This window comes from Cynocephalus volans, chromosome 4, assembly GCF_027409185.1.
Source record: "Cynocephalus volans isolate mCynVol1 chromosome 4, mCynVol1.pri, whole genome shotgun sequence".
Lineage (NCBI taxonomy): Eukaryota > Metazoa > Chordata > Mammalia > Dermoptera > Cynocephalidae > Cynocephalus > Cynocephalus volans.
Genome location: NC_084463.1, coordinates 126,649,820 through 126,675,665, shown reverse-complemented (window position 1 = coordinate 126,675,665; position 25,846 = coordinate 126,649,820). Strand labels below are relative to the sequence as shown.

The window sequence follows — 25,846 nt, the reverse complement described above, 5'->3', positions numbered from 1 at the left end:
TCTGTCAGGTCCTAGGCTAAGAGGCTTTGAGGATTAATGAGATAATATGAACGTGACTAAGGTAGACTATTTCCCTATTTTACAGAGGCGTAAATTAGGGTTAGAAAGGTCCAATAGCTTGTTAAGGAAGCCTATCAGGTAAGAGGAAAACCATTGATTCAAATCCAGGTGCCTTTAGTACTAAAACTCGTGTGTTTCACACTATATTTTGGTTATGTCAGGTCGTCTATTGGGAAATAACTTCTCAAGCTTAACTCCTTACAAAACGCTAAAGTGGCCCAGGACTTTTTGATGTTGGTATTGAGTCTAGAGATCTGATAAAACGTTTTAATCAGATATGCCAATATTGAATAACTGGGGTAGAGAATGAAAGTTCCATTAGGTCAGTTTTATTCCTTGATCAATTTTATTATTCAGTTGGATTGCTCCAATTTTTTTCTACTTTCATTTCATTTTTACTGAAGTTTTAAGCAAAATATCACATTTAAATAGCTTTAACCATGTCGTTTATTATTTTTTTTTTATGGTGGCTGGCCGGTGCCAGGATTCAAACCCTTGACCTTTGCGTTACAACACCACGCTCTAAGCAACTGAGCTAACCGGCCAGCCACATGTCATATTTTGCTAATTACTGCTTCTGCCTTCTGAATTGTCTTTGGTTGCTATTATTTCCACCATGCTAATCCACCTATGTCAAATTTTGCAGATCTAAATTTCATTAAAGATTTTTGTATCACGATGGTCAGTAACAAATTTGCGTGCTGTTTTAGCCAGTCATTTTTCACTTTGTGATATTTCCACCAGTAATATACATTATGAACGATAAAAGCCATATTTATTTACAAGTGTATACAATCTTGTCAGCATGAATAAAGCATCTAGCTTTATTGTCTGTCACCTCTCCCTTGCCAACTTTATCCCCAATCCCTAAGAGGAGAGTCCCACAAAATTTATTCTTTCCTGATAACATGCATATCACAGCATATTTAAATAGTATTCTTCACCAGAAAAGGATGAGGAATTTAGGACAGGGCGTTTATCTTAATCTTATCTATCCCCAGTGCTTAGCACAAACCCTTGCACACAGTAGAGGCTTCGAAGAGGGCAAAATATTCACATGCAAAGACCAACTAGTTACCTTAAGATGAGGGCAGATGAAGTGCTACGAAAACACTAAAAGATTGTTCCCAAAATGCATTCTTGGATACGCTTGTAAACTTGGATAAAGTTCGCCACCTTCTCCTTATAAAATACGGCCTTGTGCTGAACGAAATCACGACTGATGCTTATAATTCTGACCTTGTAATTATATGAGGGGTAGTTTTGGCTTCTGTCCTTAACCTTTAAAAGTATCCGCCTTACTCAGAGATGAGTAACATTTCACTTACCAAATGATCTGCACCACCACAGCTAACGAGGGGAGGGCCCTCAGAGTGTTCAGCAGGGAGCAGGGGGTTAGGGAGGGGAGGCGCAGAGTTGCTCATGAGCAGCAGGCACTTTCCAGACGAGGGAGGAGGAAGGGCCGGCCGAGAGAGGCCGGGCGGAGGAAGCCGCGCTGGGCAGGTCAGGACAAAGCCCTGCCGGCTCCACGCGTCGCCATGGCAACGCGGGGCCAGGGCGGGCCCGGATTGGCCCGGCCCGGCGCGCGCGGGGCCTGCTGGGAGAGCACGTCCTCGCCGCGGTTCCGCCGGTTTGAACTTGGCGGGCCTAATGTGGGCGGCGGGGTTGTCGGGGGCTGCTTCTCCCAATCCTTCCACTCGGTTTGCTGCCGACAGTAGATCCAGGTCTCGGCCGTCCTGGAGCTCCTCCGTTCTCATGACGGGCGCCCGGGGGCAGAGGCTGGAGGCGGAGGCGATGTCCGTATGCTCGCCGTTGCCGTCGCTGAGCTGCAGCAACTCTACCATGTCGCTGTTGTCTCCCCTCGGCCACCGGAGCTTCCCGTTTAGCGAGGATGACGGTGACGGGGAGGATGAGGAAGACGTGGACGAAGATGCGCTTGACTCAGAGGCCAAGGTGGCGAGCCTGAGAGGAATGGAGTTACAGGGGTGCTCCAGGTAAATCCGAGGCCGTCCGGTCGATACAGCCCTTCTCGAGATTCCTTAGACCCTTTCGTGCCGGCCAAACACCCTCCGGTCTTCCGCCTCAAAGGCTGCACAGGCATCTGCACCCTGAAGTGCTGCCCCTTTTTGCACGTAAAAAATTGGGCAAATTCTTCCTAATGACATGTCGTTGAATTCTGTGATATTTTACTCCTTTTTTTTCCCTGAGATGTGATTGCTACAATCTCACTTTTCAGAAAAACTCACATAGTCTCAAACACAAAACTTTGCTGCCATTTCAGGAGTTTTATGAATTCTCAAAAGCCAGATCGTGGACTCCAGAACTCTTGTCCAAAACCTTAACACCAAAATATGGTTTACTGCACCTTAGGTAGTACCCATGGTTATTTTGAAAAAACCTACTGATTGCTAGTGAAGTAGATTGTAATAAGCAGGTCACTTTTTCTGTCATAAAGAGCTGAAGCACAAAGCTTAGCAGTGTCAACCTCAGCATGCAGAGACAAGGTTGAGTCTGACCTGAGCGTGAACTTAAAGTGGAATAGATGTCTTTGTATCAAAATAGATGTCATTGTGTCAAAGAATGTTAGGGCCAGTGGGATTATTGAAATTATCTTAATATGTTTACTTCTAAAGTTCTATTCATTCAACAAATATTTATTTTGTGACCATAAACAAGGTAGACATGGCCTCTACCTTCATGGAATTAAAGTCTAGATCAATCCACTCATTTTACAAATAAAAGTGCAGCTTAGAATACAAATAAAAAGTCTGACTCAAAGGTATACACCTAGTTATTAGCAGACCTGGACCTAGTACCTAGGTATACTCAACAGGTTCTCTTCCCCACACTACATTTCTAGTATTGGGTATATAGAAATAGAAGCAAAGGTCCTATTCCTTGAGGAATACGTCTGAGACAGGTCCATTCTGGGGTAAACTCATTGCATCATCTTCAGAAAGCATTTACAAGTTTCTGATGGCCAGGCTGTGTAAGGCATAGTAGGGGAGAATTAAGAAATACTGGCCAGAGAACCCATGCTTCATGGGTAAGTAGCAACATAGCTCCCTTCATTCATACCCAGAGTGAGTGAATGGAATTTGGAACCATATGAAGTGACCATATACATGATTACAAGAGTTAGTCTGTGAAGGATGAGAAGTAAAAAATAAGTACATTGGTGGGAATGGAGATCAGAAAGAGTAACCAAGCAAGCCCCTTGTCCAGATTGGTTCTAGCAACAGGAAACAAGCCTTTTATTATCAACTTGATAGTAGGACTTAATGGCAACCCGGTAGTAGAATTTATTGGGTTTCAGGAGTCCATCTTCATCTGGACCTTTGTAGGGATTCTTCAGAACTGAGTTGGTCTCAAAGATATTTAAAATAAATTTGAAGGCTTCGGGAAATACCTTCCGAGCATAATCCGGATTAATGTGGACACAGTTTAGCGGCTGAGAAATAAATGGCCATCAATACTAAGCTCAGCTACTGAGATCTTGCATTAGTTTCCAAGAGCCAAAGCTCTGACCAAACAGAGCCTACCAGAGGAGAAGCCAGATATGTGTATATTTTATCTCACTTATCCAAAGATATGTCTCACTTATCCAAAGCCTGAATGAGCTGGTAGCACCCTAGGGCTGACGCTGCCTTCGTTAGCACATTTCAGACCCTATGAATCAAAGGAATGGCTAGGATGTGGGTCTGGAAAGAGAATGCAGGAGTTGCCAGGCCTTGTATGTGGCAAGTATCAGATGCTTATTAGGTGCCGAATAAATGTGTGCTGAATGAATGCCTATTTCCCACTCCCAAGAGGACAGATAGATGCAGTGATTATTTTCAAATGTTTCAGGAAAACTAGCACTTCCTCCCCCCTACTTCTGACCCTTAAGTTGGTGCCCTGGACAGCATGGGGGTGATGGGATGAGGAGAGCAGGCAGCATGAGTCATAACCCAGCCATTGTTCTGGGCTGTGAGCATCTTCACTGTAGAGCAAAGAGCAAACCTAGAGCTGTGTGGGATTTTATGCCTTTTCTCCATTCTTCACCTGCCGTAGTGATATGACTGTGGCAAAACTAATAGGGTAAATTTTCTTTAAGATAGATTCAGTCATGAGCTGCACTCGATGCGTATGAGCTTAAGGTATTTTGGGTATAATAGAGCCATGCTTAGAAGATGCATTTACCTTCAACTGTATAGGCCACAACTGAGATGAAGATCAAGACAATGAGAAGTATTTTCCTGGAGTCGTTTATAATATGCTTTGGGCCTGCTATTTATATAGCTGTGTCTGGCTTTTATGCTACTGTCCTTTAGGAAAGCCAAATATCTTGGTCCTGAATGGCTTGCCTTTCTTGATTATGGGTAGAGCTGTAGTGTGTATGCCACATGTTTTGAACATATTTGTTAAAAATGTTAAGGCAAGAATGTAATATTAAAAGTGTCATTTTTTAAAAAACACTAATCTGAATGATTTCTTCTTTCAACAAAATTTCTTAGGAGCCTACTATATTCCAGGCTCTAAGCTAGGCTTTTGAAATAAAAAATGAGTTAGGACATGGTTTCTATCTTTAAGGAACTTTTGGCCTGTGGCAGAGATGGACAAGTGACAGGAAGCCCAAAGCAGTTAATCTAGATTTTTTTTTGCAAAAAGTTTCACAAGTAATAATCCTGGAGTTGAATCTTGAAAGAAACTTAAGAATTAGCCATAGTACAGGGGTAATAATAATTAATAATAATAATAATAAATGATGTACCAAGTGCTTACTGTGTAAATACACAGAAATGTACTAAATGCTTTAGCATGGATTGTTTCATGCAATACTACCTGTGGAGTTGTCAGTGCTGTCATCTCCCTTTTACAGATTTGAGAAAATGGAGGCTTAAAGGAGGTTTTTAAAAATGTACACAGCCGGGAAGATACAGGTAGGGATTCACTCCCCAGGCTGTTTTACTCCCAAATCTAAGCTCTTAATATGGTCATATGTGGAGGTGGAGGAAAGGAATTTCAGAGTTTTAGACAAAAGATGCAGAGCACAAGGGTGAAGCACATTCATTAGCTTGCAGGGGTTCGGCAAGACTGAAATGAAGAGTCTGGATCCGCTGTGGGTGAGAGAAGAGTCTGGAAGATAGGCAGGGTCCAACTCGTGAGAGGCAGGGTTCGATTCATGTGTGCCAGGCTAAGGAGTTTGGATTTCATCCTGTGGGCAAAGGAACCACTGAAGAACTTTGAAATGGGGAGTGACATTATAGAAGGATGCATTTGAGGGATGAATCTGACAACAGATGTGGAGAACGGTTTGAAAGGGAGGGACAGAGGTCATTTTGTCCAGAAAGTAGTTGAACGATTGAAGAGGAAAACGGCTTAGGAAAATGAAAAGAAGTGGAATTGTCATGATTAGGTGATTGTACAGGTGTGTGAGGTAAGGGGAACCAGATGTGGGGGGGGAGCAGGTAGAAAGATCTGGGTTTCTGGCCTGGGTAACTGGATGGATGATGGTATCCTTCACCGAGGTAGGATTATGAGGAGGAGCAAACTTTTTTTGGTCATGAGGGTGGTGGGTGGATGGTGGAATTTGATTAGGTTTGTTTCCAACTGATTGTGTTTGATATCAAAGTGGAGTTGTCCATCAAGTGGTTGGAAATAAAGGTCTGGAACTCAAGAGAAAGGTCTGGCTAGGAATTATTGATCTGAGCATCATCAGCATGTGGTGATAATTGAAATTGTGAGAGCAGATGAGGTCGATTTACAAGAATAAGAAGGAAAGATATGTATAAGAAATAACACATCAGCTATATCTCTTTCCCACTTGAACACATTCCATAAGGGCAAGAATCAGGAAGAAGTAACAGTAGCAGAAAAAAATGAGTAAGCTGAATCTATGAGGTAGAAAAAGTGTAGAGCAGTGGAGGAAGCAATTGGTTGCTAGAAGCAAGAATGTTAAAGAGACAAAGAGGAGCTGAGTCTGTAATAAACTAGTCTCCAGAGCTGCCTTGGGTCCTAAACAACCTTTCTTACCTTGGGTGCTGATTGTTAAGATTTTCCTAAGTTTTTGAGGTTTGTGTATTTTGCCAAGTCCCTGTGTTCTTTATTTACATATGTACTTACAGTATTTTACCTCCCCTCTTCTCTTTAGCTTGACTGAGTAATTACTTTTCCTTATACTAAGAAGGGACAGACTGACAGGTGGGGCATGGTGGGGATAGAGACTATGGTAGGAGGTAACCAGACTGGAGAGTCATATACACCCTGTCTAAGAATTGGCAAAAGAGAATCAACCAAAATGTTAAAGAAGAGAAGGGGCATATTTTTTTGTGTGTGGCTTTTTATTTCAAAACAATTTCAAACTTACAGAGAAGTTGAAAGAATATGAGGAATTTCTGTTCACCCTTCACCCAGAATCCCTAATTTTAACACATTTGCTTTATCATTCTCTCTGTTTATATACATGTTCTTTTTTTCCTGAACTATTTAAGGGAGAGAAAGGAAAAAGTCTCCTCCAGGATCCGATTAGAATTATGTGTTGTACTTAGTAATTAGTTGCCCAGGTAAGATTTTTAGGAATAAAAATTGTTGGCTTTGAGGCAAATGGATTTGGGCTGGATTATTCCAAGGAGTTTTTAAATAATGTGACTAAAATCACATTTACATAGAAGGTGAAGGAATTCAAAGGCAGTGTGATGGATAAACTAATTCAAATGTTGGACTTCCTTTTCATGATGTTTTCATGTGTATACTTATGTGTAATTAATTCATCTATATTTGTAAAAATCACAATATTGTAAATACATTATTAAATTTTGCTTTCACTGTACAGCTAAGTGATTTTGACTAGCAAGCACAAGAAATTTGTATACAAGTGCAATAGTAGCCTCTCTTTTGTAGCAGTGAGGTTGAATCGGAAGATAACCAAGAACAGAAACAGGTGTGCTTACCAGAAAGCAGCCTGACACCATGGGAGGTGTGGTTTGTTGGCAAAGAAAAAGAAGAACGTGACCGGCTGCAACAGAAAGCTCAAGAGGTAAAATTAGAGAGTTCTTATTAAATCTCTGAGATCACAAAGTAGATCTGCTGTTGTAGATTAAAATGTTAATGTTACTATCTCTGAAAACAAGGTTTTTGCATTTATTTTTGTTAGTACTATATCAATTTTAATAATTCTTATTATAGGAATAATACTTGTTCATTATAAGAGCATTTGAAAAATATGGCCAAACGTAATTGAGAAAATTAAAATCCCCTCTAATCTCACCAACTCAAGTAAATTATTTAAAAATATAAATATGTACAAATGTATAAATACAGCCACATACAATGGAGCTTCACCATATGTACATTTAACTAAGGTAGATTCAACTCTATATACTAAGTAAAATTTTTAACTCTACTGAAACAAAAATTGAAATAGGGGCAGGAATCTACCCCTATATGACTCAAAGAGCGTGTGCCCCAGAGTGAGTATGTGCTGAGCGATGGGAATCTGCTGGTCTTTCAGGGCGTTTCAGTTTCTCTGTGCCTCTCTGCTTCGCATATAAGCGTTTCTCTGTGTGTGTTTCTCTTTTGAACTCTCACTATCCAAATCCAAAACACAAACGGTTTTAGATACATTTTCACATGAGTCACTCATTCTTTGAACTCTTCCTATTTGCTATTCAGAACCTAGCAACCAAATAGTTTTGGATAATTTGGCATCCCCCAAACTCACTGTCCAGACTCAACTATCTGATTCTTCTTATCCAAATATAGAAACCAAATAGATTTGAATGGTGAGGGATATTTCTTGTTATTATGACATAGGATCAGACTCTTTGGTAACATACTTTTTTTGCCTGTTAACATTATTAATGTATTTCTATATTATTAAACATTTTTATAACATCATTTTAAATGGCTGCCTAATGTTAAAGTATATTTAAAATGTATTAAAGATATATTAAAATAAAGTTAACTGGTTGGATATTTCAGTATATGCTAGTCAGTTATTAACCATGTTGCCACAAAGATCCTGGGTACTAAAGCTTTTCCCTTTGTGATCTTCCTTGGAATAAATTTTTCATATCAGATTTGAAAGTAGTTATTTCTGTGATGGGTTTCTAACCAGGTAAGCGGTCACATGTTCAGGAGGCTTGGCATAATTAAAATGACTGTGGAAACTAGCACATTCTGCTATTTCCCTGCATGTATTTTCTAGAATACAAATTTGTTCCTGGAAAAGTACACTATGAGAATAGCACTTAATTCCTCTTAGCAGGGCACAGGACATGAAAAAGATTTTATGTTTGTTATCTGGCAGGCTTAATAAAAGCTCTAGTTCTAGCCTTTTTACTTGCTGGGTGATCTCAGGCAAGTTGTTTAAACTTTTATACTTTACTTTCCTCCTTTGCCTAAGAAGGATAAAATAATACCTATATCATTGGATGTTTGTAAGGATTAAATGAAACAAAGTATAAAGATGGCTGATTTTGTTTGTATTGGTATTGCTATTTATATCTTTACTATTCATAGCCTTCTTAAAGCTTTTTCATTTATTTTCAGAATCAGTGTGTTTGTTTGTTTGTTCGTTTGTTTGTTTTGGTAGCTGGCTGGTACAGGGATCTGAACCTGTGACCTTGGGGTTATAAGGCTGAACTGTAACCAACTAAGTTAACCAGCCAACCCTCAGTATGTACTTTTGAGACCCCAGACCAGTACTTCCCTTAACCTCAAGTTCTAATATTACTAATTTCATTATCTAGTGAAGTAGCTTTTAAAAATATTTTTTTGCAGTGAGAAATTTATTTTTCTTCATGTTACACATAAGCATATACCTACATATATATGTGTACATGCATATCAGAAATATATTAATTCTGTGCAAAACCTGGTATGGGTTTTTTTGTTTTTTTTTAAGGCTCATTATAACCCATTAAATTGATTTTAGACTCACAATTTGGAAAACACTGATCTATTGAGTTAGTGGTAAAGCAGGGTTTAATTTATGGTATTTGACTTGATCTCTAGCCTCACTATAAGTCACTTGTTATATTAAGAAAAGGAGGGTCACTTCAAGTCGTTTTTAGTCAGTATGCAAAGAAAAGTTAATTAAATTATAGAAAATAAAGCCTGGGCTTTGAAGCCAGTCAGAACAAGGCTGATATTTTAATGTTGCCAGTCTAACTCTGTGAACTTGGGGAAGTTATTTAACTTCTCTGAGCGTCAGTTTCTTCATCTGTAAGCCAAATGTTAGAGTCAATAGTGGAGTGGTTACAAGTGTAAATTCTTGAGCCATACTTCCTGCATTCAAAACTTGGACCTTGGGCAAATCCTTGACTTCTCTATGCCTCCATTTCTTTATCACTGAAAGGGGGAGAATAATATTTACCTCATATTGTTGCTATGAGGACTAAATGAATATCAGCATATGGCCTAGTATATAGGAAGCATGTAGCAGGATATAACTATTTGTAATTTGGTCGAAGGATTGAAACCTTTTCATGTGTTTAGCAGTTTGACATTTCTTATGGCTACTTCATTATTTAACTATGAAGTAATAAAAATATTTTAGTATGAATCTTATACAGATCAGTCATGCCAGGGATATCATAACATTTAGGACAACTACTCAACTTATCATGAGCTCGTTTTGAACTGTTGTGGTGTTCACAGTTTTTTCATGCCTTTCCCTTTGTTTTATTTTCCAAGTCATTCTTTATTCTTCTGTTCTTATATACTGTATTCCCTAATTTGTTTACAAACTATATACTTATAAACACAGATTTTTAATCATAAGGAATGGTTTATCTCAGATCCCTATTAAAGCTAAGTAAGAGTCAGGAAGGCCAAAGAACAACTTTGCCAAGGTTTTAATTAATGGTAGAGCTGGGACTGGAACCTAACTCTTTTGACTTCCAATTTAAGTGCTTTTTCCACAATATCAAGATATATTCTAGAAATAAATGTGTCAGACTTAGTATTTATTTTTTAACATACTCTGGCTTTTTAAATTTCTTCCTTTAAAATTTAAAGGAAATTTTATAGGATAGTTGGATCATTAAAAAGATTATCCCTACTCATAAATTTGATTTCAGCAACAGGTATTTATTTAGATTTATTTCATACATCTCTGTAGGACTGAGTTAAAAAATTATTTTAACCCATTAAAATTACCCACTTACAAAATTTTTATTTTTTTGCCTATGGGGAAGCCCTGCAGAGACACAGAACTTCGTACATTGTTTTTTGGTGGCTTGCCGGTACGGGGAAAAATGTTATACGTTTGTAACTATTGTTGAAATGATAAATATAGTAAACATTGAATTTAGTATTATAAAAAACTAGTGTATTGGTTTTGTAGGTCATTTACATTTTATATACATTTTTATTATTTTAAATAATTCTTTAGCCAACTGCCCTAAATTCACTATGTTCTTTTACCAATTCTAATTTTTAACGTTTGCTTTAATATTGTAATATATAATAATCTGTTCTAAATTATCTAGTTTGTGAATAGTTCAAATGCTTTTTCTTTTTAGCATCTTGTCTTTGATTATTTCATTCATCAGTCCTTTATGAAGGAATAGGGCAAGTTATAGAGTTGGTGAAACTCAAAAACTATCAGTTTTTCTAATCGTTGCCTTCAGTAGTAAGAAATTCTTTGAAAGTAGGCAAAACCTATTGAAATATAAATGCATGTTTAGAATCCTCTTTGGATTTTGGTTTTCTATGATCAAATGTTTACTCTGTGGGAAAATAGCTATAATCCTGTTGAAATTCAGTGGTATACCAGAAGACCATATAGGGGCCTTTTGAGAGAAAGCTCTAGCTGTGTCCTGGAAGAGGCTTGCCCTTTATGGTGAACAGATGGAGTCACTGGGGTGGGAAATTCTAAAAAGGGCCAGCCTTGGAAGGGAAGGCTATGTCTCAGAATGTGATGTATATCCTGGGTTGGCAAATTACTTGAACAGACATTCTGAGATTAGAGCCCTATTTGGGTCAGTGGTAGCCTATTCTAGGTTCTTTTTAACCCTTTCTCCTTCTTTAACCCCTATGTCAGCATTAACTAAAATTGACGTAAAGTAGGAGTATAGGGTCTGTTTTTTTTCTGATTTTTGAATTTAGTTATATGAAGAATCTTAAAAAGTTACATAAATATAATCAATAATGTCTTTAGTTGTGCACTTAAATAATTTTCTTGAAAGTAAATTAAGGACTATTTTGGAAAATTTTGGATGTACAGTCACGCATCACATAATGACGGGGATATGTTCTAAGATATGCAGCATTAGGCGATTTCATCATTGTGTGAACATCATAGAGTATACTTATACAAACTTAGATGGTATAGCCTGCTACATACTGAGGCTTATTGCTCCTGTGTGACTAATGTGTCACACTATGATGTTACAATGGCTGCATCACTAGATGATAGGAATTTTTCAGCTCCAGTGTATTCTATAGGACCACTGTCATATGTGCGATCTGTCCTTGACTGAAATGTCATTATGCAGTGCATGACTTTATAGTTGTCAGATCTGTATCTAGCCTGTTACTGTCTTTTATATTTTGTATATTTCTGTACACACACACACACACACACACACACACACACACACACGTATATACATGCTTTCATGTTTCCTGACGTAAGTCCAGACCTTCTTCCCCTTACAACTCATATACCGTGGCAACCTCCTGGTCAGTCTCCCTCAAAATAGTTCTGATCCTTTCAAATGCAGTCCTCAGCCTTTGTCCTTAAAAGCTCTAAATCATCTCTTTTACCATGTATTCTTGTTCCATAGTATTCAATTTACTTTGCCTGTCTCAAAAGACCTTTTTCCATCTATTTAGTACTACACTCTAATTTTCTATCCACTTCCCCCCCACCTTCCCAGCTTTCTTTTTAAGCCATTTCTGACTACCCCGGTACACACTGTTTCTCCTCATCTTTTCTTCCCTTCTCTGACTCCTCTTATACACAGTACCTCACAATGTAGCACTTAATTCTTTGGTGTATAGAGGATCAGATTATGTCAGAGACTTCTGGAATTTCATCTTTAGATCTCAGTTCTTACTAGCCCTATAGTAGGTGCTCATTGAAAATATATTGAGGCTTTGCAGACGCAGCCGCCCGAGTTTCTTCTTGTCAGCCATGGTTAACCCCATTGTGTTTTTCGACATCGCCGTCGATGGCGAGCCCTTGGGCCGCGTCTCCTTCGAGGTAAGGGACCTGGAAACCAAGAGAAGTGACTGCTCATCTAATCCATAAAGCTATGTTAACAGATTGGAGCTGTTTGCAGACAAAGTTCCAAAGACAGCAGAAAACTTTCGTGCTCTGAGCACTGGAGAGAAAGGATTTGGTTATAAGGGTTCCTGCTTTCACAGAATTATTCCAGGGTTTATGTGCCAGGGTGGTGACTTCACACGCCATAATGGCACTGGTGGCAAGTCTATCTATGGGGAGAAATTTGATGATGAGAACTTCATCCTGAAGCATACAGGTCCTGGCATCTTGTCTATGGCAAATGCTGGACCCAACACAAATGGTTCCCAGTTTTTTATCTGCACTGCCAAGACAGACTGGTTGGATGGCAAGCATGTGGTCTTTGGCAAGGTGAAAGATGGCATGAATACAGTGGAAGCCATGGAGCTCTTTGGATCCAGGAATGGCAAGACCAGCAAGAAGATCACCATTGCCGACTGTGGACAACTCTAATAAATTTGGCTGTTTCATCTTAATACCAGACCATTCCTTCTGTAGCTCATGAGAGTACTCCTCCACCCCATCTGCTCGCAATATCCTGTCATTTTTGTGCTCTCGCTGCAGTTCGTTGGGTTCCATATTTTCTTTATTCCTTTGCAATTGGAGCTGGATTGTAGAGTTAAGTTTATGATTATGAAATAAAAGCTAAATAACAAAAAAAAAAAAAAAAAAAAAAAAGAAAATATATTGAGCGAGTAATCAAGGAATAACAGCTGCAGAGGTAGTGAAGAATCCTTAAAACCAAAGTGGATATTTGCTTTTAGGGGTATGGTGTTTAAAATTGAAAGACTTTCTGAGTGAGGGCAGCTATTTTCTGTACAGCAGAAATTTAGGATGAAAGGTCCTGGAAGACAAGGATTCTGCGACCAGTTGTTCTAAAACACAAAAGATAATATTCTTGAGGTCCAGTTTTATCTTCATTAAGGCATGGAATTGGTCTTAGAATTGGAAAGTTGTCCTTCCCACTACTATCCATGCCCAAGTAGTGAGGTGTTTGAGAAAGGAAGAGTTAGGGAATAGAAGAGGGGTCCAGTGGAAAATACGTGGAAGTATCTGATTATTAGTATCTTAAGAGAGAGAAGAAAAATAACAAATAATTATGGTAGCAGAGTCCTAGAGAAGTCTAGTTTGAGCAGCATTCTCTACTAATGCAGTAATTTAACTGATGAGTGACAGAGTAGTGGCATTCAACTTGTAGTTTTATTTGGCCATACCTTTCACATTCTTTCTCCTGAGGAAATGCCCAAACGTGTAGATTCAAGTGACAGCAAGGCAGTTAAATAATCTGGGATATGAATGTGGTTTTGTTTTATACTCCAGCAGCTATAAAATCAGTGAAGAAAACTCTGGACTCTTTTTTTCCCTAAGGAAAATTGAATGGCTTCTTTACATTTCTTCTTTGGTGTAACTCCGAATTAAATTTTTAATTTAGGGATTATTTAATTCCTATCCTTTATCTTCTTCAAGAATCTAGGAGCTTTTTATAACTGTAAAAAAAAAAGTTACAATTCTCTTGAGCCACTGCCAATGGCTTGCAGTAATGCCAAAATTTATGTGTGGGAAAGTTGATTTCAATGAGGGTAATTTAGCTGAAGTTTAGTCTAAGAAACTAGTGTTTTACTGCCAAGCAATTATTTGCATTTCTAAAAAATGACATACTTTTTACCAATGCTTTCTTTCATCATAGACTAGTTGCTCAAGTAAGTTATTGTCATTAGTGGTATATGCTCTATAAAGGAAACTATATTCTTGTTTAACTTGGTTAACCTCAGCCTTTTTAAAAATATGTGACTTGAGTACTTCCATTAAATGTTGCCTTTTGTTTAAATAAAATCCACAGGAATTAAATCAACAACTAGAAAAAAGAAAAGAAATGGAAGAACGTGAAAAAAGAAAGATAATTGCTGAAGAAAAGCACAAGGAATGGGTTCAGAGAAAGAATGAACAGGTAAGGAGGAAAAAAGCATGCACACAAACACACACCTACTAACATCTCTTTTACAGTCTTTTTTCGCATTATTGCTCATTACCTAGATTTTTGTTAGAGTTTTCTAAGATTTTTTTTTTCCCCCCTACCTTTATGGATATTTGTCATGTTTTTGTCTCCTGCTCTTTGCCCTCTCCTTTTCTCCTTTTTCTCTTTTATGGCTTCCACTAGTATCTGCTTGCAGGCAGTCAACAAGTCTCTGTCGCTAGACCTGACCTTCTGGAGTCTTGGATTTCCATCTGGAAAATAGGCACCTCCAAGCCTGCAAATCTAAAACAACTCATTTTTGCTCATTTTTCCTTTATAGAACCAGTCTCCTAATTCCTTTATTTCTGTTATTAGTTCTACTATTTTCTCAGTCACCTAGGCATAATCAGAATTCTTCTGTTGTTCATCCTCTCCTTTTCTTTATAATTACTACTCCCCTGTTTGTGGTCTCTTCCCAAATGATCTTATCACATCTTTCAACTTATTTATTGTTTACTTCTCCACATTGGATTGTAAGCTCCATAAGGACAGGGATTTTTTGCCTCTTTTGTTCAGTTCTTCAGTAGCTAGATTAGTACCTGACAAATAATAGATGCCCCAAAATATTTGTTGAATGAATTAATCTGTCCTTTGTGTTCCTGCCATACTAGTCTTGCAGAAAAAGTCTGAATGTTATTCCCCAATTCAAAAAAAATTTTTCATGGTTCCCCATCGTTCTCTGAGTAAGTTTTAACAACTCTAGCCTGGTTGGTTAAAGACCTTCTGCTCTCTACTCTCTGAGCCAAACTTCCATTTCAGCCATATCTCTACCTGTGATTCCCTTTATTCTATGCTGTTGCTTTTTACTGGGGTTATTTTGCGAGCACACACAAAATAATAATGGCCCATCTTCTTGGAATATTAGTTTACTGGAGAATTTTGAGAGGAAAAATGTTATATCTTTATATCAAAGCAAGCACAGATGTGTAATGGAGTAGAATGTAGATTTTATATTATTTTTAAGATACCAATAGATTTCATAGAAATCTTGAGCTTTGGGCTGTGTTTCCCAGCCCCCAGGAATATGTGTTCATGAGGAATTTTGAGAATGTTTCTGTTCTTACTGTTTCTTACTTTCTTATTTTTACATTTGATATTTCATTAGCATGGAATCTCATCATATTCTCCATCCTGTCTTTCCCTTTATCATCCAACTCAAATATTCCCTACATGAAGCATTCGCTAATCACATCCTAGAGATTCTTTCTTGTGAATCCTTGTTCAATTTATATCACTTTTATGGAACTTTATCATATACTGCCTTGTATTATGTATATGTTGTGTTGCTGTCTTGTATGTATATCTTCACTTCTCTTGTAATTTTAAGATGCTTAATAACAGGAGTTATTTTTATATACTTTTTATTTATTATAAGATCTATTATAATGCTTTGCATATAGTGAGCATTTAATTGGATGAATGAATGAATGATTTTCCTTTCAATTTTAATATTCTTGTGTTGGATAACACATTAAAAATTTTTAAAATATTTATTCTGTTGTCAATTTGTGTTCTATTGTGATTTTTACATATTTAGAATGGCACTGCATTTATAATTATAATCTAATTTTATGAATTTAGACTAATGTCTAAATTATAAGACATAGTTTTAAATTTTTAATTCTAATTTTTTGTCCTTAACTATTGTTGAATCTAATGCCCAGTGGTATTAATAAGAGTACCAAGTGAATAAGTTCAGTAAATTGAAGATGACATGGCCTTCTTCATACAGGTATTATAAGAAGGAAATTGGTTAGATGTGTGTGCATGTGTGCGCTTGTGTGTTGTAATCATAAACATATTTGTTCTTTTTTTCTGAAGTCAATTATTGTGGGTTTTTCTTTAAGTTTGCTTTATCCCATAATGTAACAAGGAAGAGTTTTTTGTGAATAAATGCCAAAATCAAAATAAGTCTGTGTGACCATTACAGAACTTTGGGTGATATCTTTTTGAAGTTTATAACTATAAAACAAAGTAGTTTTACATGTTTAGAAGAATTTGCTCTCTCCCCTAAAAGCTCTTTATCTTCTAAATCCATTAAGCTAATTTTACCATGCCAGTCAAACATAGTTGTTGTTTGTCTAAGAATATAAGATACTCAGCGAGATAATATATTCACTGTTTTCATTAGGGGTAGTAGACCTAATTCAATTATTTGAGAAAAAATTCTTTATTTTTGAGGGAAGTGTCTCGCCCTAACATAAATCACTAATTATTGAAGTCAAGATTCCAGAAGGTTGAGAATAGTTCAAAAATGAATCCTCAGAAATTAAATTTACCTATTCTGCAGAACTCTTGTGCATGTTAAGAAATAATTAATTACTTTTTTTTTTTTTTTTTTTTAAATATCGGATTTCTTATTTCAGCCTAAGTTACATTTTCCTCTGTTTGTAAAGACTGCTCTCCTGGTTCTTCTCTGCCTGTCTGGCATCTAGCTTTTTTTCTCCTCTGTTTACATTTCACGGTGTGTGGTCCTCCTCTGCTTCCATCTTCATTCACATTTTAGCTATATCTGTGGCTGCTATTTTCTCTCTAAGTCATTTTCACTGTGTTCTATCAAAAAATCAGACAACAAGAATTTATGTACCCATTAGCAAAGCTATTTTCTTATAATGTGACTGTAAATTGCTAAATGCTTTTAAAATAAGTGGCTTATCTCATCTGGGTCTCTTGCATTTGTGTTGCCATCCTAATTTATTTTCTAGATTTGTTTTATACAGTGTATTGTCATATATTTTATAAATGGGCCTTTACTTTAATATTTTAAAAAATTATTTTAAAATAAAATTGTTTTAATTTTCAAAACAACTGATTTTTTTATGTAAAAATTAATTCAGATCAACAAGGCATATGATTGATAACACTGTTATCAGTGCATTTATGCTTTCATAAATGTTTACTCAGCTGTTACTATGTGCCAGGCACTATTGGAGGAACCAAAATAGAAATTCAGAAACTTTAAGTAACCAGATGTTTCGTTAGTTTCCTTTGGTTGTAAGAAACAAAGGTCCTCCCCGGCACCATCTTAAAAAGGGGGAGATTTATTGTTGTGCTCTGTGCAGTGTAGAACTAGTGTGCTGGAAAATGTGAAGCCATTTACTAGCTGGCTGCTATCTCTCAGTAGTAGTGACTCTGAGAGCCTGCTCTTTTCTCTTTTTGCTAACTAAAGGCATTCTGTTTTCTATTCTTTAGTTTAGATTCTACAGAGAGCCTATCTGATTTTTTTAAATCAATTTTATTTTGTATACACTAAAATATACCTATTTTAGTTAGATCAGTTTTGACAAACTTATGTACCTTTGTAACTAACACAAGATTCAGAACATTTCCACCACCCCAGAAAGTTCTCTTGTGCTTCTTTGCATTCAACGCAACCCCCTGCCCTTAGCCAGCCCAAGCTCCCAGGAAACCATTAAGCTGCTTTCTGTCCCTATAGATTAGATTTGCCTTTTCTAGAATTTCATATAAATGGAATGATAGAGTATATACTCTTTTGTATTGAGTTTCTTTTGTTTTTAAATTTATCCTGATATTTCATGTATTGTTGATTCCTTTTTATTGCTGAGCAATATTCTATGGAATACCACAAATTATTTCTCCATTCACTAGTTGATGGACAATTGGGTTGTTTTTAGTTTTGGGGTATTCTGAATAAAATTCTGTGACCACTTATGTACAAGTCTTTTTGTGGATTTGTTTTCATTTTTCTTGGGTAAATGCCTAGGAGCTGAATTGCTGGGCTATGTGGTAAGTATGTGTTTAACTTTATAAGAAATTGCCAAACTGTTTTCTAAAGTACTTGTACCATTTTACATTCCCACTACTATTGTATGAAAGATTCAGTTCCTTCACATCTTTACCAAACTTGATATTGTCAGTCATTTTAAGTCTTTCTAGTGATTGTGAAATCACCATTGTTGTTTTAATTCTCGTTTCTTTGAGATCTAATGATGTTTAGCATCTTTTCATAAGTTTATTTTATCAGTTTTCTAGGGCTTCCATAACAGTACCACAGACCAGGTGGTTTAAACAACAAATTTATTTTCTCACAGTTCTGCAGACTGCAAATCAAGATGAGGGTATCTGCAGTTTGGTTTCTACTGAGTCCTCTCTTCTTGGCCTGCAGAATGTTGTCATTCTGTGTCCTTATGCTTTTTCTTGGTGCACACACATCCCTGGTCTCTTGGTCTTCTTATAAGGACATCAGTTTTACTGGGTTAATGTCCCACCCTTATGACCTCATTTAAACTTAATTGCTTCTTTAAAGATTCTATCTCCATATACAGTCGAGTTAGGACTTAATATAGGAATTTTGGGGTGGGGTGGGATGGAGACACAATTTAGTCCATAACACTTACTGATCATTTCTACATCTCTCCTATTGTTGGCTTGCTTTGTTTTGTGTTGGTTTAAGTCTTTTGCACATTATTTGCAGGGGTTGTATGACCTAGATATAAGAATTCTTTATATATTCAAGCTTCAATTCCTTTGTCAAATATGTGTACTGCAAATATTTTCTCTCATTTAATTTTTCTTAATGGTATTTATTAAAGAGCAGAAGTTTAAAATTTTATGGAGTTCCATATTTCAATTTTTTCTTTTATACTTTGTAGTTTTTGTGTCCTATTTAAAAAATGTTTGTTCACTCCAAGAGTGTGAAAATATTCTCTATTGTTTTCTTCTAGAAGTTTTATAACTTTAGCTTTAGCTATATGTGTACTTTGGGTTAATTTTATTGTATGTTGTAAGTCAAGGGTCAAGGTTCATTTGTTTGCATATGAATATCTAATTGTTCCAACACTATTTATTGAAAAGATAATCCTTTTTCTATTAAATTACTTTGGTATCTTTGTTTAAAGTCAGTTGACCATATATGTATGGGTCTATTTCTGAACTCTATTCTGTTCCACTGATTTATATCCTATGCCAGTGCCATACTAATCTGTTACTAAAGCTCTGTAATCCTTGAATTTATAGTTCTTGAAATCAGTGTAAATCCTCCAACTTTTAATTTCTTTTTCAAACTGGTTTTAGTTACTCTGCATCTTTCCATATACAGTGTTGAATCAGCTTATCAGTTTTCCTAATGATGCATGCTCAAATAGTGCTTGGCATTATTGGGATTGTGTTAAATACATAGATTATTTTGAAGAAAATTGCTATCTTAATAATATAAAAATTTTAAATCTATAAACGTGGTTTTTCTTTCCATTAATTTATGCCTTTTATTTCTCTCAGCAATGTTTTTTAGTTTTCAAAGTATAAAGCAACATCTTTTGTTAAATGTATTTCTAAGTAGTTCATGTTTTCAGTGATGAGAGTAGTTATCTTTCCTTGTTCCTGATATTTTCTTGTAATTTCCATGCCTGGTTTTGTTATCAGAATAATATTGACTCTTACAATTAGCTTGGATGCGTTCCTTCTTTCTCTATTTTCTAAAATAATTTGTCTAGGACTGGTATTATTTCTTCCTTAAATGTGTGGTAGAATCTACCAGTGAAGCTATCAGAGGCTGAAGTTTTTTGTGGAAAGGTTTTAAATTTTGAATTGTTTTTATAAGTAGAGGGTTATTCAGACATTATTTCTTCTTTAATTCATTTTGAGAAGCAGTATATTTTAAGGAATTTTGACATTTCATTTAAATTGTTGAATTTATTGGCATGAATTTGCTTTTAACATTCTCTCATTTTGATCTCTGTATCATCTGTAGTGATCTGCCATTCACCATCTGTGTGACCTTAGGCGAATTATTTATCCTCTGTGCCTTAGTTACCTCCTTTGTAAAATGTGATGATAATAGTATCTACCTCATATTGTGGTTGTAAGAATTAATTGACAGTACATATATATGAAGTATGTAGAATAGTAGCAGGCATAGTTAGCATTCAGCAAATGTTAGCTGCTATAACTAAAAACAGTGTAGGGATCGGATGACTCCTTGTTGATGAAGTTGTGGAGGAGATTCATGAGTCACACAAAGATCGAGCAAGATATGCTCCAAGATCCGTTTCTTTTTTTTTTTTTTTAAAGAAGATGACCGGTAAGGGGATCTTAACCCTTGACTTGGTGTTGTCAGCACCACGCTCTCCTGAGTGAGCCACGGGCCAGCCCTCCGAGATCCTTTTCAATTTGTAGATGTTTTGACAGTATGAAGTAGATAAAATCCAGATTTATTCCATTGACTATTGAGTTGTCAACGTGAAAGGATTCCGTTTCACAGCTATTAGCTGTCTAGCAAGGAAGTATAGCAACTTGGATAGAAATTTGGAGAATTGCTTGGGCTTTGATTTTGAAGAACTGCCTTTCCTGCACAACACTGGGTATATATAACATCATATGTAACTGACATTTGTTAATTGGGTGTTAATTGAATTGCTTATATTAAAGTATTCTACAAAATTCTTTCAAGGAAAGAATTTCTTTTTTTTAACTTATAGTTCTTTGCTCCGTGAAGGATGATGTATGTATATGGCATTTGTATTGCATACATTTTTTATCCTTGCAAATTAGTTTCTAAACCTTTTATAAAGAAAACTAGCTCTGTCATTGTTTATTTAGAATTTAGCTGCATTGATAGATTATCTTTTGAATAAGAAGGAAAAAACATTGAGTTATAGTCCTTGTCAGATTAATCATTTTTTTTCTGTAAAGGGCCAGATAGTAAATATTTTAGACTTTTCAGGCCAAACAGTCTCTGTTGCAACTATTCAACTTTGCCATAGTAGTACAAAAGAAGCCATAAACAATAAATAAGTAAACAAGTAGGTGTGGTCATGTTCCTGTAAAACTTTATTTACAAATGTAGATGGCTGGTGGACCAGATTTGACCTGCAGGCCTTAGTTTGCCATCTTCTGGTCTGTGTAAGAATTATATAGCCAGAAATTTGCCTGTTTCATGCCCTTCTGTGAAGAATTTAATGGGCATCATCCATTTGTCCTCTGTAAACTCAGTGGTGACAAAGATTTATCCAAGTATTCTTATTGGCAAACTGTCCAGGAAATAATGTGGCTCCTGTTTTAGAGCAAGGGTAAACATCCATTAAAAAATAGTAAGATTTAGGACAACCTAACATTATAATTTTTATTCACTTATTTATTCACCAAATCTTTATGGTACACCTGTTATTTACTCAGCATTCTCCCGGGCTGTGAGTATACTTTGGTGAGCAGGTTCTGTGCCACTGCCCCTCATGAAACTTACAGTCCAGCAGGTAGACTGATACTAACAGTTGATTGCAGGTATGTTATATATTTTCATAAACCACATTGTGCCAACGACTGTGATACCACCTGTTTTAAGAAATAGTTGAAGTTTCGAAAATTACTGTATAACTATCCTTCCTTATAGAGGATAATTACACGTATTCCAATTAAAATTCCTCTATTTTTATTTAAGAAAAAAAAAGAAAGGGAACAAAAAATTAATAAAGAAATGGAAGAAAGAGCAGCAAAGGAACTGGAGAAAGAACATTTGCAAGAAAAAGCAAAAGAAAAATATCAAGAATGGTTAAAGAAAAAAAATGCTGAAGAATGTGAGAAAAAGAAGAAAGAAAAGGTATTTTTATACATGGCTTTGGTGTTCATATGTACCAATTATATTTTAGAAAAAGTTTCTAATAGAAAATTGGTACTGTATTAACATAAAATAAATGCATGAAGCTGTCCCTATTCTATTATGCTGTGTTTAAGCTTCAAAAATGAATGTGGATTTGTGGTTTTCTTAGGTTGAGAAATATTAATAAACCTGTTGATATATTTTTCAGTCAGGTTCAAAATTTGCTGTTGCTGTATCGCACTTTTATGGAAAGTCTTATTACTGGATTGTAAATTCCTATTTTTTTTTTTTTTTTGTCTTTTTGTGACCGGTAAGGGGATCGCAACCCTTGGCTTGGTGTCGCCCGCACCGCGCTCAGCCAGTGAGTGCACCGGCCATTCCTATATAGGATCCGAACCCACGGCGGGAGCGCCGCTGCGCTCCCAAGCGCCACACTCTCCCGAGTGCGCCACAGGGCCGGCCCGTAAATTACTATTTTTTTAAAACAGCAAATTGCTTTTGTCTTGTTGGGTTTGATGATGTTCAGAGGTAGACACCTCAATATCACATCTCTGATCATGTTCAATTTTGCTCTCAAATTTTAGAAATATGATTTAATATTATGGCCAGTAAGTGATTGGGGTAGGAAGTACTGAGGAAAAAAAAATCAGTAGAATTTGAATGGAATGTTTATTTACAGAATATCTCTGGAAATTTCTTTGGTCTTGTCATTTTAAGGAAAAAGAAAAACAACGGCAAGCTGAATTACAGGAGAAAAAGGAAATAGCAGAAAAAAAGTTTAAGGAATGGTTGGAAATTGCAAAAAATAAACCTCGTCCAGCTGCAAAGAGCTATGGTTATGCCAATGGAAAACTTACAGGTTGGTTTTTATGTTGTGTGGCTTACATAAATATGGTTTGCAGAAGCAAATATTATATATTTTGTTTCCTTTTGACAGAAATAGAAATGTGTAAAAATCATTTTTCTTTCAAATTACTGTTTTCTAGAAGATTATATTGTAACATACTGTGTTCCTATAGAGATACTACAAATTCATTGTCATTCTTCATAAATCAGATATATATATATTTCTTAAAAGCAATAGTTGCAAAACTGCAAACTTACATTTTAAAGTAATGATTTCATTAGAAAACAAGTAAAATTCTCTTACATATCTTAGTGATAAAGCCTTAATTCAGGACATTCAGGGGGTCATTTTGCCTCCCCTGTTTTCTAATCCTGTCTGAGGCAGAGCTTCCAGTGTCTTTGGCATTCTTTTTGCAGGGTGGAATACTAGACAGCACGTGAACCAGACACAAAACTGACTGGCCTCTAGGCTTGGTCTGATGGTAAATGGCAATGCATGTTTTTCTTTGTGCTTCACGTTGGAAGCTCGTACCTTGCTGACAGCTGCCTTCACTTGTTTAAGTGATTTATTATTAAAAATACTCCCATTCTGTTTTGTTCACACAATAGAACATATTCCAGACTTTGTTTTGACCATCTTGGTGAAGTGTGTGTTGACATATCTGTGCAGCCAAAGTGGACTGCCAGTGTCTGAAAGACACATTCCTGCTGTCAGGATTAGGCCTCTCTCATATGTCACGAAGGTCATCCATTATAGCTACTGAGCATAGCCTGCTCCTTTTTTTGGTTGTTTCTTGTTTGAAAAAGGGTAGTAAGAGGAGATTTTAACCTAATGATTGGATAGTAAAGTGTAAACTTTAGATCAGAATATACATATTGATTAAATTGCTAATTTAGCAGTTGTGAATTGCTAAAATAATGGGTTGTTTTATTTTTTGCACTTTTAATGGGTTTAGTTCTAGCAAGCAGCATATTTGTCTGCAAATGCTGTACTTCGATCTCTATTCTTTATACTCATATCATTTTTACAAATTATGAAATAAAAGAGTTTATGTGCCTATAGTGACTGAAGGATTTGAAGATGATTTGCAAAATGTTCCTCCTTTACGTGACTATTAGATGTCAGGCATCACAATTCTTTTTTACTTATTTATTTATTTTGATAGCAGTTTTAGGTTTACAGAGAAATTGAGCAGAAAGTACATATATTTCTTATACCCTCTCCCTACCCACTTATACAGTTTCTCCTATTATTGACATGTTACATTAGTGTGGTACATTTGTTATCATTATAAATTAATATTGGTATATTATTATTAACTTAATTTTATATTAGGGTTCCCTCTTATACACTTTTATGTGTTGTGCCATATATGTCATATATTCATCATTACAGAATCATACAGAATAGTTTTGCTGCCCTAAAAACCTTCTGTGCTCCACCTATTTATTCCTCCCTTTCCCTGCTCCCTCATCCTCTGGAATCACAATTCTTTAAATACTTTATGTGGATCATTAGAAGAATGTTCCAGTATTAGTAATCAAAATTATAGTGGTGGTATGAAATCTTATCAGTTTGAGTGACAATAATTCAGAATTTCAGAATAAATAAGAATCTTGATTCACTTTAGTGTTACATATGCAAAATAATTTTTTTTCTGTAAATGTTAGTGTCTGACAAGAGGGAACTAGTATACTATCAGTAGTTTCCCAGATCTAGTTAAGATAAAGGAGGTTTTGTTCAACTTAAGGTTCTAAAATTAATTTCTTAGTAAAACTTGTAGGTTTTATTTATGTAGGTTTTAACATTAACATTATTTGGATTCTTAGAATTATTATTTGTTTTAATATCTACTGTAGTATTTACTATATTTGAGAATTGTTACTACTTTGAAAATATTCAATAGTTCGTTTTAAATGAATCAAGTTGGTTATTCAGTGATATTTTGCCCTTTTGACATTTTAACATTTTTTTAGGAATTTTTAAATAAGTGGTTTCTTTGATCTCAAGAAGTTTTTTCTTGTTTTGTTCTGGTTTTTCAATAATTTTAGGTTTTTACAGTGGAAATTCCTATCCAGAGCCAACCTTTTATAATCCAATTCCATGGAAACCAATTCATATGCCCCCTCCCAAAGAAGCTAAGGATCTATCAGCAAAGAAGAATAAAAGACCTGTGATAAGTCAGCCACATAAGTCATCATCTGTGGTAGTTCATAAAGCCAAAAGCAATCTTTGCCTTGGAACTCTGTGCAGAATACAAAGATAGCACAAGTGGGAAAGAGCATTCTTTTACCTGGAGCTGATTAATTTTAAAATTAGAAATCATTTTTTACTGCTCAATCAGTAACTCAACATTTGATGTGATTATTGACAAGTACCAATTTTTGCATGTGTATATATGGAGTCCTTTAGGGTTCATTGAGGAACTCTAACATTTTGGTTTTATAAACCTTTCAAGGTTGATCTTGGCATATTGCTTTGCAGCATAAGTGACTGAATATATAACAATTGTGTTTGCATTTAGCTTGTATTAAAACTACACAGTAATACCAATAAAACCAACAATTTTTCTTGTGTTCTTTCATACTCTATGTTATTAATTTGTGTTTATGTATATTAACATAATAAGATTAAGATTAATTTGTTCAAACAAGCATTTCTAAACTGCATACTTGCAGTAACTCTTGAAGAATCTAAGTGGGTTAGAATTTTAGAGTAATCAAAAATAGCCTTTGTTGATAGCTTTTGGTATATATTTCCTTGTGTTGATATTTTAAAATAACTAACTGGAGGCATGTTTTGTAACAAAGAAATAAGGGTTGGGATTTTCAAAGGAAATTTTTAAAATTTATGTGTTTTTTCTTTTTCTTTTTAAAAAAAATTTTGTGGTAAAACATATATAACATAAAAATTGCCATTTTAAGCTTTTTTAAATATACAATTGAATGAAATTAATTATTTTCACAATGCTGCGCAACCACCACCTCTATTTTCAAAACTCTGTACCTATTAAGGAGTAACTTCTTGTTATTCCTTCTCCCACATTTTTGGTAGCCTCTAATCTACTGCCTCTGCAATTTTTTTCCTTTTAATTTGTTTTTTCTTAATTAATCATGATAATTGTATGTATTTATG

General features: G+C 35.7%; 2 protein-coding genes across 2 annotated transcripts; both read left to right on the top strand.

Annotated features, from left to right (window-relative positions):
• Positions 1-1,710: 1,710 nt before the first annotated feature.
• Positions 1,711-25,268, top strand: CCDC34 (coiled-coil domain containing 34). Its single transcript, XM_063095606.1, has 6 exons — positions 1,711-2,054; positions 6,943-7,078; positions 14,136-14,243; positions 21,706-21,864; positions 22,582-22,723; positions 24,763-25,268. The coding sequence occupies exons 1-6, from the start codon at positions 1,711-1,713 to the stop codon at positions 24,975-24,977; spliced, it is 1,104 nt and encodes a 367-aa protein (XP_062951676.1). The 3' UTR covers positions 24,978-25,268.
• Positions 12,156-12,946, top strand: LOC134375467 (peptidyl-prolyl cis-trans isomerase A-like). Its single transcript, XM_063093910.1, has 2 exons — positions 12,156-12,253; positions 12,323-12,946. The coding sequence occupies exons 1-2, from the start codon at positions 12,185-12,187 to the stop codon at positions 12,746-12,748; spliced, it is 495 nt and encodes a 164-aa protein (XP_062949980.1). The 5' UTR covers positions 12,156-12,184; the 3' UTR covers positions 12,749-12,946.
• Positions 25,269-25,846: the final 578 nt, after the last annotated feature.

Coding starts and splice junctions, on each gene's coding strand:
- CCDC34 (XM_063095606.1), top strand. CDS start 1,711: ATGTGGGCGGCGGGGTTGTCGGGGGCTGCTTCTCCCAATCCTTCCACT. Junction 7,079..14,135: donor TGCAACAGAAAGCTCAAGAG/GTAAAATTAGAG, acceptor TAAAATCCACAG/GAATTAAATCAACAACTAGA. Junction 14,244..21,705: donor TTCAGAGAAAGAATGAACAG/GTAAGGAGGAAA, acceptor TTTTTATTTAAG/AAAAAAAAAGAAAGGGAACA.
- LOC134375467 (XM_063093910.1), top strand. CDS start 12,185: ATGGTTAACCCCATTGTGTTTTTCGACATCGCCGTCGATGGCGAGCCC. Junction 12,254..12,322: donor TGGGCCGCGTCTCCTTCGAG/GTAAGGGACCTG, acceptor AACAGATTGGAG/CTGTTTGCAGACAAAGTTCC.